The sequence below is a fragment of the Leptonychotes weddellii genome, chromosome 9 (genome assembly GCF_054177405.1).
Source record: "Leptonychotes weddellii isolate Sample4059 chromosome 9, ASM5417740v2, whole genome shotgun sequence".
Taxonomy (NCBI): domain Eukaryota; kingdom Metazoa; phylum Chordata; class Mammalia; order Carnivora; family Phocidae; genus Leptonychotes; species Leptonychotes weddellii.
Window position 1 is genome coordinate 23,808,786 of NC_138377.1, and position 11,580 is coordinate 23,820,365.

Genomic DNA, 11,580 nt, shown 5'->3' on the forward strand with positions numbered 1-11,580 from the left:
CGATGCGGGACTCGATCCAGGGACTCGATCCAGGGACTCCAGGATCATGACCTGAGCCGAAGGCAGTCACTTAACCAACTGAGCCACCCAGGCATCTTCATAGAACCCATCTTGTTTTAGCTGTTTAAGTACACACTGTTACTGGGACTGTACACATGAATGGGCAGGGACACAGAGTTAGGAATTCTTGACTGCTTCTGCATTGGAGTGGGGAGCCTCAAGCCACACTGGAGGATAAGGCCGGTTAAAGGAGGCATCGAGAAGGCAGAAGGCAGAAGTGCTTCCAAGGACTTCTGACCACAGAATGGCCCAGCAAGTTTATTACAAATGCAGATTTTTAATAAGAGCTTCTGATTCACTGTCTGGGAGGGGGAGGTGTATTTTAAACCTGTTCCCTCTCATATCAACGAAAGGTTGAGAAACCTGTGGCTAAGGGATAGTCTGGGTAAAGAGTGTGTCCTGGTACATCTGTTTACCTCCAGGGTCTTGGGAATCTTGGGAACCTGGGTCTGGCTGGGGAAGTTTCAGGCTGATGGGATGTCAAAGACTGTGAGGCTAAGAAGAAACATTTTTTTCTGGTTTTGTGACACTTTCCATTTGCTCTCTTTTCCCCACAACAGATGTAAAATGCACCTTCTTTAATGCAGATACAGAGTTTAAAGTTTGGGCTCCCCAGGAGTATCTACTCAGCCCTCTAGGTGCACAGTATACAGGGGAGAATGGTTTTGGGTTTTTTTTTCTGTGTTCTTATATGAAAACAATAACACATTTTTCAATTTAAAAAAAAGATACCCATTTTGTTGGCAAAACTGAAATCATACCTACACTTTAGATACGTTATGGATTAAATAAATTTGCGTGAAAACAGCTAAGGAATAATGGAAGGAATTTGCTGTTAGGCCTTTTGCTAGGAGCTAAGGAATCAATCTTGCATTTACTGAGCCAGTATTTATTGTAGACCAGGCCCTATTTTAGATTCAGAAGATAAAGCAGTGGACAAAATAGACAAAAAGCTCTTCCTCTCACAAAACAGATACCCTAGCTAGGGACACAGATTAATAAACACGACAAATAAGTAAAACGTATACTGTATGAAACAGTGGTGAGTGCTATGGAGAAAAATATGAAGGAGGGAAGGGGAACAGGAAATAGGTGGAGGCAGGCTATATGAGAATATAGGACAAGAAAGTACATGAGGGCTGTGACCTAGGAAAGTGAATAAATCTCTCTAAGTCTCAGTTTCTTCATCTGTAAAATAATAAATAATAGCGCCTTCCTGAAGAAGCCTCGGACCCTCAGACTGACTTTGTCACTTTTAAACAATGGGATTTGGGTCTGAAAGCTCTTTGGCCTCTGAGGACCTCAGTTCAGTTTCCCTCATCTGTAAAATGAACAGACTTGCCTAGCCTATGGTGTTTGAAAATGTCAAGCGAGATAATTATGTGAAGATATTTAAAAACATATAAGCTATTATATAAATGTAAGATGGAAATTAAAACACGCACACACATACCCAGGATTTTATGGGTTGCAAATCTTTGGCTGATGGTCAGCAGATCCTAAGGGCTGAGAGTAAACAATGAAGTAGATGACTCCTTGGTACTGATCTCCTGCACTGGCAGGGAAAAGGCCAATGCAAATTATCATGATGTACTGAGTAGACTAGCAGTCTTATCTTAGATCAGGGATAAAATAATCAAACTAAATGATCCTAAATGGACACCTCATAAAATAATTATTACATGACATTTGTCAAATTTTAAAATGCTTTACAGCTCCTTTATGTTTGTTCTTGTTTTGTTTGTGGGACTTCAGTTCCGGGAGAAGAACTAGATGGGCTGAAAGGAGTTATTAAATACTGAACAATCATTTAAATCGCTAAAAGCAGAGAGTCCATCTTCTGGGTATTTCTGCAGATGCTCAATGAACAGTAATCAAAATAGATGATTCTAAACATAGGCTGTTGTGTATTCCTTTTTCATCTTCATATTTTCTTCAGCCCTGAATATTTGACAGCAATAGTGATTTGTTAAATCAATACATGTTAGTATTTATGCATAGTATAGTGTCCGGCACATAGTAGGTACTCAATAAATATTTGTTAAAGAAACAAATGAATGATTATAGTGTAAATTTACTTACTACAGACTAGCCTATTTGATCCCTAAGGTGTTTATGCATTTAAAACACACAAATAACTTGACAGCACTTATCTGGTAAACCGCATCAGCTCCATCTCTTAGACTGAACTAAAACACTGTTTTATTCAATTTAAATACAAAATACAGGGGCGCCGCCTGGCTCAGTGGGTGGGGCAAGCAACACTTGATCTCAAGAGTTGTGGGTTCGAGCCCTACGTTGGACATAAGAGATTATTTAAAAGTAAAATCTTAAAAGAAATACAAAACCCAAATTCTGTTTTAATGTTACCTAACATAGTAGGCACCTAAGGTTTACTAAATAAGATGCACATTCAGAAAGCCGTCACTTTAGCCCAAATACTCTGCTCAAGTGCATGAACCGGATGCCGCCCAGCTCACATTCACCAGGTAACCCGTATACCTAATCTGAGATACTGGCCCCGCTCGCCTAATAGCCAAATTGGAGTCTTTCCGCTCGGCCTCTCAAAATTTTCTTCTTAAGTGCTCAAAGTCCCAGTTGTCACTGAGGCTGCAAGATGCTGGGACTGCACATCTGCCTCCGTCGGGAGCGCCTTGGCGGCTGGTGGGCGGGCCCTACGAAGGGCCTTGTGGCTGTTTCCTATTGGGGGTTGGTTGCTATGGTATCACCGACCTTAAAAAAAAACAAAAAAAAAAACTCCCGGGTACTACTTCCGGAAGCTAAAGGAGAATTACTTCCAGGGCTGCCCATACTTGTTACGGCTGACTGAGCGGTCATTAAGCTCAACAAAAATAAAACCTTTGAGGTTACCTTCTAGAAAATCTTATTTAACCACCTTAACTTGTGGATACTGGGTGGTGTCGTATCCTTTCTTCCCTTTCAAAAGACTTATAATATAGCCCTCGTCTATTTGCCAGTCTCCAAAATGGCGCCCACGGCATTAGGTCAGAGGTGAATCACGTGGGCCCTCCCGGTTCCGGCGTGGTAGAGGCCCGAGGGGGTGAACAGTCTCCGGCACCATGTCTGGTTTGTCTGGCCCACCAGCTCAGCGTGGCCCTTGCCCGTTAGCACTGCTGCTTTTACTCCTGCTCGGCCCCAGCTCGGTGCTCGCCATCTCCTTCCATCTGCCCGTAAACTCCCGCAAGTGCCTCCGCGAGGAGATCCACAAGGACCTGCTGGTGACGGGCGCGTACGAGATCACCGACCAGTCTGGGGGCGCTGGCGGCCTGCGAACCCACCTGAAGGTGCGGCAGTGGGCGGCGCGGGGACGGAAGACCGTAGGCGTCGACTAGGGGAGGCTGAGGATGGGGAGGGGAGCCGGCGGGCGGAGGCCTCGGGGGCGGCCTAGTCTCCCCGAAGCACAAAGGGTGCGCTGTCGAGACCGCCCCCTCACCCCGCTCGTTGGCGTTCGCGGGGCGGGGCCGGGCGCCAATGCCAGGGAACCCTTAGAAGGACCGCGAAGCCTTGGCGGATGTGGTGACAGCTGAGCTGGGGCCGCCTCGACTTTGGGTCGTGGTCGGGCTCTCCTACCAGTTGCAGTCTTAGGTATCTTGAACTGTGACTTGTTTCTCCAGAGAAGTCTCTGGGTGTTGAGTATTCGTGGGTATTTTCAGACTGCTACCTGCAGGAATATCATGGAGGCACTGAAGCTTACTGTAATAATGAAACCTGTTTTTATTGAGCATTAGCTGTGTGTCAGGTCCTGTGCCACTTTCTGTGTGATACCGTTTAGTTCGTACTGTGCCCTATGAAGTAGGTACTTTTGGCCTCATATTACACCTGAGCAAACTGAGGCTCAAAGACGTGTAGAATAAATTGATGTCAGAGCCGGAATTTTTAGTTTGGGAGTTAAGTAAGGCGAAAGAAAAGTACTGCAATTTTATGCTCTCCTTGCTTTTTATTTGTAATTCCTGTGATTGATTAAAGTCGATCGCAAAATGGTCTCAGTCTGTAGTACTTTCTTTTATGGTACCCCAGAGTCTGGATTTGGCCAATTTTTATATAAATTTCAGCGATACTCTTGGATGGTGACAACTACTATTATAATGCCAGTTTGGTCCTATTTTGCCATTAGGTTGACCAGCCCGATCTTTGAAATGTTAATGTAACATGATCTTAGTCAAGATTTGATTGTGCGTTATTTATTCGCAATAAGCGTTTGTTTTTTTTTTTTAACAAAATGGGTCTTAGACTAAATAGGAAGAAATATTTTAATAGAGCTTAGGGTGTAATAAGACTATAATTTATGTTTAAGGTATTGGAACCCAGTAGTGGTAATAAATGCAATTTATTTATGCTTTATTTGGGAGATACAGACTTTTTAATATTCTCTTCAGGTACCAAACTTCTGTCTGACCAAGAAAGCTGTGATTGTATAATTTTAGAGGTTTAAATAGACGTTTTGGGGGTCATGCTGCTGGCTCCTCAAAGGATATAGTGCATAGAATAAGAGAATTTGAGCAATGAGGGGGACTTTACTCTCATCTCCAGTGTTGCCCTTCTGATTTGTATTTCTAATTTGAAATCCTTCAGTGATTCACTATTGCTAATCTGATAAAGTTTAAATTTCCCAACGTGCTCTGTAGTACTCTTTATGATCGGTTTCTGAAGTTTTATATACTTTGTTACTCTCCACTTTGCATTTTATATGAGCCACCCTGAACAATACCCTAAACTCACTTATTTTCATCTTATATTGTAGCTATTTTTCTTTATACCTTATTAGACTGTTACTATCCCGAGGGCAGGAATTATTTTCATGTTCGTATTTTCCAGAATATCATGCATATGGCCTTGCTTCTAGTGAGCACTTACACAGGAAGCATAGTGTAGCTTTATGGCCTCATGGGAATTAATCTGTCTCCACAGTTGCTGGAGAGACCTCAAAAGCAGGAGTCTGTACATCTACACGCTAGCATTTTGCTATCACTCAGTCACCCTCCCCATGTCTGCTCTGTTCTCTTGCTTCTAGCCAGCTTAATTGAACTGCTCCTGGGGTCCTAAACCCAAATGCCCACTAGGCAGTCTAAATGAGTGAATTGGCCCAGGTATGTTTAAAAACAGCAGCAGTGACAGGGCGCCTGGGTGGCTCAGTTGGTTAAGCGACTGCCTTCGGCTCAGGTCATGATCCTGGAGTCCAGGGATCGAGTCCTGCATCGGGCTACCTGCTCAGCAGGGAGTCTGCTTCTCCCTCTCCCGCTCCTCCCTCTTGTGCTCTCTCTCTCTCTCTCTCTCTCAAATAGATAAATAAAATCTTTAAAAAAAATAAAAACAGCAGCAGTGACAATAAATGGGGGATAACCGGGAGTAGTAGAAACTGTTAATTTGGAGTAGCCAGTACTAATCTCTTGATGTAGACCTTGTTGCCACATTTAATTTTTCATATGAAGTCAGAAATCCAGATTTTGATGTGAAAGCTCCTGATATTTAAATATTACTAATTCAGGGCGCCTGGGTGGCTCAGTCGTTAAGCGTCTGCCTTCGGCTCAGGTCTGGAATCAAGCCCCGCATTGGGCTCCCTGCTCTGCGGGAAGCCTGCTTCTCCCTCTTCCACTCTCCCTGCTTGTGTTCCCTCTCTCACTGTGTCTCCCTCTGTCAAATAAATAGAAAAAATCTTTAGATATGACTAATTCAATTTGGCTTTGGCATTGGTTTGTTCGCAGGGTTTTTTTTTTCCGTTTTTTTTTAAAGTGGGGTCCACTGCCAACGTGGGGCTTCACCTCTGGACCCTGAGATCAAGAGTCTCATGCTCTACTGACTGAGCCAGCCAGACACCCTGGTTTGTTTGCAGTTTTATAGAGAAGAGTACGGTCAGTCTACTACTGTAAATGCAGTATCCAGATTTAGTAATTATCAGGATGTGGCCACACCTTTTTCACTGGAACTGCCTCTCCCTTCACATTTTATGCTGAATTGTTTTAAAGTAAATCCCAGATATCATGGTATTTCAATCTTGCATACTTCAGCATGAATCTCTTTAAAAATATGAACATAATCACAATGTTATGTGGCTGTAATCACACCTTGCAAAACTAACAGTAATGCTAATAGTATACTCAGGTCATATTCAGGTTTCTCCACTTGTCTCAGAAATGTATTTTTAAATTAATTTGTTGTATCTCTCTCAGGTCCCTTTAATTTAGAGCAATTCACTCAGCCTCCTTTTTTTTTTTAATGCTTGCAGTTGTATTGTTAGAGTCAGTTGTCTGTAAACAGTGTCCTACACTGTGGATTTGTCTGTTTACTTCCTTGAGGTATCGTTTAAACAGTTCCCCCATATTTCTTGTAAAAGGAATCAGCTGTAAAGATGTAATTAGATTCAGGTTTATCTTCTGGGTGAGAGTACTTCATGTGGCATCATGGCAGAGCACACAGTACTTTTCATGCCTCTTAGTGCTAAGATTGATTGGTGGGTTCACATATGTGTTAGTGGCCTACTGCTGCTAGAACAAATTAGGACAAACTCAGTAACTTAAAACAGGGCGCATTTATCTAAAATCAAGGTGTCAACAAGGCAGTGTTGTTTCTGAAGACTCTAGGGGAAAATCTGTTTCCTTGCCTTTTCCAGGGTCTAGACCACCTGCATTCTTTAGTTGGTGACCCCTTCCTGCATCCTCAAAGCCAGTAATTAGTATCTCTAAATCTTTCTTTCTCTCCCTCTTTCCCACCCCTTCCTCTCTCCTCTGCTTCTCTCTTTCTTTTATAAGGACCCTTGTGATAATCTCCTTATCTCAGTCTCTAATCACACTTGCAAAACCCCTTTTGCCATGTAACGTAACTGTTCTAAAGATTAGGATGTGGACATCTTTGGAGAGATGGGCATTATTCTACCTACCAAGGTGGTGACAGCCCAAAGCCTCCATTGTAAAGCTTCTCATCGATCTTTTTACCTATCAGTCCATTGATAACTGCTGTGTGAATTTATTGTTTCATTAAGGTTGTGTAATGACGATTTTCTAATTTTGTTATTCCTTCTGTATTTATTAGTTGGAATTCTTTTTAAAGATTTTATTTATTTATTTGAGAGAGCGCGCATGAGCAGTGGAGAGAGGGAGAAGCAGACTGCCCACTGAACAGGAAGCCTGACTTGGGGCTCAATCCCAGGACCTGGAGATCATGACCTGAGCTGAAGGCAAACACTTAACTGACTGAGCCACCCAGGCTCCTGTTAGCTGTCTTAAAGAATTCATCAATTTTTTTAAAAGATTTATTTATTTATTTTTAGAGAGCAAGAGTGAGCACACGTGCATGACAAGCAGGGAGAGGGAGAGAGAATCGCAAGGAGACTCCCTGCCGAGCATGGAGCCCAGCACAGGTCTTGATCCCAGGACCCAAGATCATGAGCTGAGCCGAAATCAAGAGTCAGATGCTCAACCTGCTGAGCTACCCAGGTGCCCCAAGAATTCATCAATTTTTTTTTTTTAAAGATTTTATTTATTTATTTAACAGAGAGAGAGAGAGAGAGAGAGAGAGCACAAGTAGGCAGAGCACAAGCAGAGGCAGAGGGAGGAGCAGGCTCTCCCCTGAGCAGGGAGCCCGATGTGGGGCTCGATCCCAGGACCCCGGGATCATGACCTGAGCCGAAGGCAACGGCTTAACCGACTGAGCCACCCAGGTGCCCCAAGAATTCATCAATTTTTAAGACCATTTGGTTACCCTAAAATTTATAGGATAAACACAGAATTCATTCCTTCTTGACAGTTTTCAGAGTGAGAGATTGTTGCCCTTGTCATTTCTGATGTAGTCTGAAGAAGGTTGTTTTTTTTTTTTTAAGATTTATTTATTTATGTTAGAGAGCGAGCAGGGGCAAGGGCAGAGGGAGAGAAGCAGACTCCCTGCTAAGCACAGAGCCCAACACACGGCTTGATCTCAAGACCCTGAGATCATGACCTGAGCCGAAATCAAGAGTCGGACTCTCAACTGACCTAGGTGCCCCAGGTTTTTATTTTGTTTTATTTTAAGTATTACACTGAAATCTTTTTTTGTTATTGTCATTGTTTTTATCAGTTGCGTTCTTTCTTTATACTCAGGTGTCCCTTTGACTCCTGTATCCTTTTGACAACAACCCCATTAGGGTTTGATAGCTTCCCTGTTTTGTGGAACAGGGTATCCTAGGCTCATCTTTTGTTTGTCCAACCCCTGACCTGGAAGCAGTTATTCCTTCAAGGAGTTCTGGTCCATTTTGTGGGGAATAGTATTTTAGAGACCGCAAGCTGGGTGTCATTTAAAAAAATTTGATATTCTGTGCAGGCCACAGAACACTTTTGTGGGCTTGATCCAGTCCCTTATCATAGTTTGCAACCTTTTTCATAGCGTCTCTTCACTTTCTCTTACCTTTTGACCACTCATGTCCCAAACTGCTCAAGGATTCTCTTTGTACATCATTTCTGCTTCTGAAGTACACCTCTTGAGTGAGAGAATCTGATTGGTTTAACTCTTTTTATGTGTCAGGCCACATTCTAGGTTTCTTACAGCCTATTGATGTCTTCTCTTTGGTCATTTGTCCACCCTTGGTTCAAGCAGCATTTGGGTTGAGGTTAAGAGGGGGGCTGGAGGCTTTCTGAAGTGCAAAACCTAGCCAACTGGACTTGATGTTTTGTTGTTGCTCTGAATGAGGCAGTCTCTTTCATAAGGATTTTTGTGAATGTAGTTGAGCAGAGACTATGTCTCATCATTGAAATGCCTGTCTAAAACAGTGCCTGGCACATAGTGCATAGTAGGACTTCAACATAAAGAGTTAATGAACAAATGAATTGGCAGTGTCCTAGCCTTATCTCTAATTTTTTTCTCCTCTTTCTCCCTCTTCACTTTTCTCCCACTCCTGACTCTCACATACTGAACCCCATGCAGTTCCTTGAATACAGTGTTCTCTTAATCTAGACTGGTGTTTGCCTGTACACCCCTCCTATGTGTTTCCATTATAACCTGTTTGACATGGCACTTTTGATGTAGTATGGTGCTTATTTTGTGAAGTCTAATGTCTCATTCATCTTTGTGTCTTAAGTTTAAGTACTGTGTACTTATTGTTGTACAGCTGAATTAAATATATTAGTCATATTAAATAGAAGTCCTTATTAAATAGAAGTATAGTGGAAAGAACCTGGATCTGGAGTCAGACAAATTTGAGTTCAAATCTCAACAGCTTCACCACTTAAAGGGTATATGGTCTTGAGGGAATTACTTAACTCTTCTCCTTGGGTCTCTGATCTGTAAGATGGGGATGATAGATCTCATAGAATTGTTGGAAGGACTAATTGAGGTGGTTCTTCATTATTCAGGGAATAGGTCATATATATGAGTATTCTTTTGTTTCCTCTCTACTGAATGAAAATTGAATTGCTAATCTGACTCCCCTGTTTTATGTCATTGTGGTGACCTGATAAAGTATAATATGAGAATTCTGAGGATTTTGTTTGTGATTCTCCTATTCATGCAAGAAATATTTTAATATTTAGTATGTGCCAGACCTAGCTGGGGAAATGGGGATGAACAGCAGACAAGGTCCTTGAGCTCAACTGGCGAACAAAAACAAGTTCAAAAAATACACACAATTGCAGGTAGTGATAAGTACTATAAAGAAAAATCAAACAGTAGTGGATAGGGAGTGACTGAAGGGTAAAGAGTATTTGAGTGGTCAGGGAAGGCCTTTCTGAACAGAGAAATGGATTGAAATGATGGGCGGGACTCTACTGCTAAGATTTCTGCTTCAGGCCTATATTATGTGTTTTGTGTTGGGATTTCCAGTGAATTTATCCCATATAGCCAATCCCTGTTCTTTTCACAAAGTGAGGCTAACTTAGGCTAAGTAGTATCAGATTTAAAGACTTTGCTACACGAAATTGAAACAGAAGTATTGACTCATCATTTATAGTGAATGTATACATTTTCTTCATTGCTTCAGGTCCATAAAAAGCCTCTTCTAGGGGCTCAGAATCTCAACTCTGTTGATTTTTTAATTGAAAACCATATTTTCATTAAGACTAGATGATATCATAATAGTTTAATAAGCTCCAGTACCATTTATTAGTTAGAATGCTTGTTAATAGTGGAAATTGGAGGATGAATTAGTTTTAGGGGATGAGATGAGTTGTTGCCTAAGGGCAATTTATACTTTAGAAATAGATTACAGAGAGAGAAAAGCAGTTGTGAGCAGTTGTCCTAATCATCACCCAAAAGAAAAGAAAAGCTTAATGGTGATAACTGAAATGATTTATGCTTTTTTATAGCCTCTTCCAAATAATATAATCAGTCTAACTTTTTTTCATTGTCATTTTTCAAGAGTGCTAATGCTAATTAACAATTCAATTTGCTAAGTGCAATTATTTTTCCCTGGACATTATATCCAGTTGTGGTGCCACTGTCTCCCAACTAGCTTATAGAAAGCCAAACAGATCATTTGAAGAGTTCAGCCTTGAGTCATAGGCCTATCACAATTTAAGCCTAAAAATTATCAAGGAGCATCTTGGCAGCTGGGAAACCATTGGCTTTTAACTTTTTTTTTGCCCACTGAAAGCTCTGGAAGGATTTGTGTGTGTGTGCGCGCATGTGTGTGCGCACACATGCACACACATACGCTATAGTTTTGAGATTCTTTTATTTAGAACAGTTACTTCGGTTTATTACTGGCATCTGTAGTGAGAGCTGATCTTTTTCTATTGGGAAAAATCTGTCTCTTTCAAATTGACATTTGATGTGACTATTGTCCAATGGGTTAGAAACAGTTCAATCAGTAGGTGGTTTAGTACAGAAGGCTAATTGATACATTAACATTTGATAGTATTAAAAGCTAGTTTCTTTTTGTATCATATATAAGATTTCTGACCTTATGTTTCCTTCTCTGTAAAAGTTAAACAGTATGTTACTTCATTTAAATCTCTCTTATTGGGTGAACAGTTGCCTGCAGCCTTCTGTTTTGAACTGATGTAGAGAAGAGGGCTGCTTAGAAACTGAAATGGCTATTCCATGTCTTTATGATGACTTCTGAAGACTGAGCCTAGTTTCTAGGAAAATGGAACAGATTTATGAAGGTAATCTAGCAGAGTACAGTGACTTCTCTGCTGTTTCTTGTGTGAATTGCTGACTGGTGGTTGATCTGAGCCATTGCCCCCATATGCATACTCAGCCTGGCAGTCTGGACAGTAGAGCCCTCTGTGAAATCAGCTAGCTGGCCACAGACCAGAATTTGGACTCCTAAACAAGCCTCCGACTTGAGGGAGGTTGATGTCATCTGCTTTATCCTGTGCCCCCAACCTCATTGTTCAACGTAACGTGTGGGAAATCAAGGGACTAGTTGTTAAGAAAGAACAAGGCTTTGTTTGTGCCTAAAAGGGTCACGCTGGAGGTTTTTACCGTAAATAACTTTGGAACAGTATGAAAAAAAACATTTGATCTGGCTTCACCCCCGCAGTAGTATTGTTAGGGCAGCAACTGGTCTTTTCGTTCTCATTCCCCTCCCTTCCT

The 11,580-nt window shown here is 41.7% G+C and overlaps 1 protein-coding gene across 1 annotated transcript in view; it reads left to right on the forward strand.

Annotated features, from left to right (window-relative positions):
• Positions 1-3,080: 3,080 nt before the first annotated feature.
• TMED10 (transmembrane p24 trafficking protein 10) overlaps positions 3,081-11,580 on the forward strand; it is a 37,434-nt gene continuing 28,934 nt past the window's right edge. Inside the window, exon 1 of the mRNA XM_081830215.1 lies at positions 3,081-3,365. Within this exon, the coding sequence (XP_081686341.1) occupies positions 3,141-3,365 (225 nt within the window). The 5' untranslated portion in view covers positions 3,081-3,140. The remainder of the gene's footprint in view (positions 3,366-11,580) is intronic.